The sequence below is a fragment of the Hypanus sabinus genome, chromosome 2 (genome assembly GCF_030144855.1).
Source record: "Hypanus sabinus isolate sHypSab1 chromosome 2, sHypSab1.hap1, whole genome shotgun sequence".
In the NCBI taxonomy this organism is placed as follows: Eukaryota; Metazoa; Chordata; class Chondrichthyes; order Myliobatiformes; family Dasyatidae; genus Hypanus; species Hypanus sabinus.
In genome coordinates, this window is record NC_082707.1 from 17,576,161 (window position 1) to 17,580,877 (window position 4,717).

At 46.0% G+C, this 4,717-nt stretch overlaps 1 protein-coding gene across 1 annotated transcript; it reads right to left on the minus strand.

Annotated features, from left to right (window-relative positions):
* Window positions 1-602: 602 nt before the first annotated feature.
* LOC132406636 (ras-related protein Rap-2b) lies at window positions 603-3,643 on the minus strand. The gene is made up of 2 exons (XM_059992440.1): window positions 2,601-3,643; window positions 603-2,045 (listed from the first exon to the last, which is right to left on the minus strand). The coding sequence occupies exon 1, from the start codon at window positions 3,192-3,194 to the stop codon at window positions 2,643-2,645; it is 552 nt and encodes a 183-aa protein (XP_059848423.1). The 5' UTR covers window positions 3,195-3,643; the 3' UTR covers window positions 603-2,045; window positions 2,601-2,642.
* Between the last annotated feature and the right edge of the window lie 1,074 nt (window positions 3,644-4,717).

Genomic DNA, 4,717 nt, shown 5'->3' on the forward strand with positions numbered 1-4,717 from the left:
GGCTGAAATGCCTAATACTGGAAGGGCATCTATTTAAGATTGAGAGGGGACAAGTTGAAAGGAGATGTGCAGGGCAGATTTTATTTTACACAGAGTGGTGGGCGCCTGGAATGCACTGGCTGGGGGGGATGGTGGAGGTAAATAGCACAGGGGCATTTAAGAGACTCTTCAACAGGTACATGATTGTGCAGGGGGTTACGGACATCGTGCAGGTAGAAGGGATTATTTTAGGCCAGGGGTTCCCAACCTTTCTTTATGCCATGGGCCAACATCATTAAGCAAGGGGGTCCAAACACCCCAGGTTTGTTACCCCTGGTTTAAGCAGATATTTACTTACTCATTTAATCAATTTGACACATTGTTGTGGACCAAAGGGCCTGTTCTTGTGCTGTACTGTTCCATGGTCTTAAAATCCCTGAATTCACAAGCAACACAACAGCTTCAATTCATGGACTGCAGTGGTTCAAGAAAAGCAGCTCGGCACCACCTCCTCAAGAGCCAAGTCACAACAAACAATCTTACCACTAATTACCATGAGTCAACTTTTAAGAAAATGTATCTCTATGCTGTACGGATTATTTCCCATGCACAGAATGACCACATAGCTACTCATCAGGCAGAGAGACACAATTTCAGGGAGCAAGGAGGTGGAGGAGAGTGGGGGTCCTTCACATCTCCCTTTGCTCACCAAAGGCTCATTCTCACCAGCTTCCACACAACACCCGATTGCGCAGCCATATCATTTACATTAGAATTTACTGTGAATACTGCAGCACCTCTTAAAACACTCGAGTTAGCACAGCAAAGCAAGCTACCTACCGCTTCCTTCCAAAATGGGTCACGGGTTCACAAAAAAATTATTTCCCTGCACAAGTGGCCACGTTAAACCGCACACTTTTAAACTATAAACAAATTCAGCAGGTTACAATGCACGAAACAGCTTATGACAATGTATAAAATTTACAATCAGGTTGACAAAAAGGCCACTGGTTTTCAAGTAATATTTGAAATGGCATTATACAATAAAACACCCAACGCTTAATATCATTTTGTTTGTTTTTATATATAAAAAAATGCTTTTTGTATTAAAAGTCTTGGATCAGGCAGACAGCTGTTAAATGCACGTCTGGTTTTGCAACATACAGAGGACATTAGAATTCCTTGATACGCCAGAGTAAAGCTCCAGTGTCACATCCCCTTTTCCCCCCTTGCCCTCCCTACCTCCCTCTCCCCTTGCCCTCCCATCCTTACCACTGCTGGGGAATATTAGATTAGCACACGGAATACCAAACTGAGGACAGACAGTTCCTTTGGAAACAAGGGAAGAAAGGTGACTTCTTGAACAGCCCAAAACATAGGCAAAAAGCGAGACTTAAAATACAAAAGGACTATGGATTCAGTCAAGGAGAAGCTCAGAGAAGGTTGCCATGTTTTGTGCGGGAACATTTGAAGAAGAAATTTGAGTACTTTTTTTTCTTGTTAAGTAGTGTGGAGGCTTTGACAAATTGGCACAGAGTCTCAAAGGCACTAGACACAAGAGTGGATGTTAGCCTGTCTTTGACAGGCTCATGGACCACAGCACAGAAGTCAGTCATTGCCTAAAACCCTCTGGGGTTTTACTGTTCGTCCATTACTTTCCCTCCCCACCCCCTCCCAATAAACCCCCATCCACACCCCTTGCCCCTTGGTTTGTACAAGTCTATGGTTGTGGCAGTCACATCACAGTTGAAAAAAATACCACTGTTGCCTTCCCCTCCCCCTCCCTCCACCAATTGCCCCAACACTGTTTTTTTTAAAATATATTTGCTGTCTTTGCCCACTTCTGGGGTGGGGAGGGGAGAGGAGGCTAAAAAATAGACACTACAGCAGTTCAGCAACGGAAAAAATGTACTTCCTGCCCCCACCCAATGAGCAGAATTGTAGTTATGATGAAGCTGTTAATCCACTCTGTAGCTTCTCTGATACAGTCTCCAAGTTTAGCTGGGCGCCACATTGTTATGGTTTCCAGATATCCACACTTCCAACTTTGCATAGAAATTCTGTGCCTGTAGAAAGGGGGAAAATATTGCTATTAATCTGGAATTCAGCAAAACTTCTAACCCACCCCTGCCTGCGGTGAATATGTTGGCCTTCTACTTCGACCGGGTGGCCTGCACATCGGAAATTAGACCTTACACTGAAAGAAATATCCTCCCTTTCCCGCAGCTCTTGCGGTTAAGAATTTGGGGACACCAATCTGATTTAGACTCCGTCCCCTCCTTCAGAACTGCATATTGTACATACGGACACACACAGATGCACAGGAGACACGAGGAGGCGCCTGCAGTTTAGCAGCCCCACCATTTTAAGACGGGAGACTTTTTTTTAAACTGGTGTTGAGAGATAAGCTGTTGGTTTAAACTTGTCTTCCTAGAAGTGAACGGAGGGGAGGGGGTTGAACCCATCTTCCCATCCCCCCCTCACAGACCCTTCACAAGTGTCTCATCTTTTTACCTCCCCTCCTTATAATTATGAAAACAATTCTCTCGCTCGCAGTGTATTAAAAAAATCTTATATTAATCCCAACTAAGTTAGCTGAAAGCACGTCTTAAAAGCCTTACCTTTGATTTATAATGTATAATATATATTTATATAGAAATTTATCACAGCACCACACACGAGGAACAACACTGATCGTCTCCGTTAGGCTGGGATACATAGTTCATCTGTCGAACGATCTCTGCAAACAATTCGTCTACTGAAATTTTATTCTTGGCAGAGGTCTCCATAAAAGGGCAGTTCCATTCATCGGCCAGGGCTCTCCCCTCGCTGTAATTCACCTCTCTCTCCCCTTCCAGATCCACCTTATTGCCCACCAGAAGCAGGGGTACCCTCTCGTATCTCTTCACTCGAATGATCTGATCGCGCATCGGCCTGATATCCTGGAAAGACTGCTGGTTGACCAAACTGTAGACGAGGATGAAGCCCTGACCGTTCTTGATGTAGAGGTCTCTCATTGAGGCGAACTGCTCCGTGCCTGCCGTGTCCAAGATCTCCAGCACCGACGGCGACGAGTCCACCTCGATCTCCTTCCTGTAGAAATCCTCGATGGTGGGGTCGTACTTCTCGATGAAAGATCCCGTAACGAACTGGACGGTCAGGGCAGATTTGCCCACTCCGCCGCTGCCCAGCACGACCACTTTATATTCTCTCATGGTTTGACAGCAGCCACTTTCTCTTCCCCCTGCAGGGCTGGGGTGTGTGTATGTGTGTGTGAGTGTGCGTGTTGCAAATCAGTGAATCTTCGTCCACATGAAGGGCGATCTGAAAACACGAGCGGTGGAAATTGATCCGAAATTGCAATCCCACGGGCAAGGGCGACCTGGGGGGGGGGGGAGGGTTATAATGATAAAAAAAATCCTTTTCCTTTCCTCTCGCTGCCTTCCACCCGCCTGCAGGTTTGTTTTAGATCCGGTGCTGGGTATAGGCCCTCTCCAGGGTTGCAGGGGGCTCCCAGCGCTCGCTGCACACTGCGGCTCGCCGGTGCGCTCTCTCCGTTCGGTCAGAGTGCCAATCTGACGCGGCGCGGCTCTCTCCCACGCTCCCTCCCTTCCTTCCCATTGACACCAGGCTTTTGCAGGGCGTGAACGAGGCGACTTCAGCCTCAAGCTTCGCTGCTGCGGGAGGAGGAGCCAGACTCTTAAAGGGGCAACTCTCAGAATGCGGGCCCCATCAAAAGTTCAAAGTGAATGACAATTGGTTATCAGAATACTTATATGTCACCATGGGATCCATTTTCTTGCAGGCATTCACAGTAGAACAAAGAAATACAGTAGAATCAATGAAAAACACACAGAAAAGAACAGACAACCAATGTGCAAAGTAGATAGATAAAAAGATGGATAGATCTATAGATAATACCAAGCGCATAAGCTGTGGAATGCTTGAAACTCAGTTCAGAGTTGAGGTGAGTAAAGTTATCCACTCTGTTTCAGAAACCTGATGGTTGAAGACTAATAGCTGCTCTTGATTTTGGTAGTGTGGGACCTAAGGCTCCTGTACCTCTTTCCCTATGGCAGCAACGAAAAGAGCAAGGAGATGTATTGTAGAGTTATACCGCAGGTAAGTCGACCTTCGGCAGACAACGATTTTTACTTCTTCAAGGAGAGTGGCGATAAATCTGAGAAAGCTTGTCTTGAACATTGTTCCTACAGATCAGATCAGATCATGGTGCATTGAGGTAGGACAAGGGAAACAGTGACAGGATGCAGAATAAAGTGCTGTATTTACAGAGAAAGTGCAGTCCAGGTAGAAAAGGGCCATAACGAGGCAGATTGTGAGGTTAAGATTCCAAGTCATCATTTAAAGGAACCATCCAATAGCTTTCTAACAGTAAAGTAGAAGCTGTTCTTGAGCCCGGTGGTACCTGATTGCAGATTTCTATATCTTCTGCCTGATGGAGAAAAGAGAGGAAATGTTGGAAATCTGGAGCAACACAGCAAAATGCTGGAGGAACTCAACTGGTTAAGCAGCATCTGTGAAGGGAAGTGTCCAGATGACATATACTGGGCGGAAATATCCACCGACACTTTTCCGCTACAGATGCTGCCTGACCTGCTAAGTTCTTCCGGTGTTTTATAGGTGTTGCTGTAAAAAATCTAGACCTGATTCTGAACTTGCCCATGACAAACTAGATGTCAAGCAGCATCTACGGAGGGGAAGAGATAGCTGACGTTTT

Bases quoted from the DNA above. Each gene is read 5' to 3' on its own strand.
- LOC132406636 (XM_059992440.1), bottom strand. From the start codon at position 3,194: ATGAGAGAATATAAAGTGGTCGTGCTGGGCAGCGGCGGAGTGGGCAAA.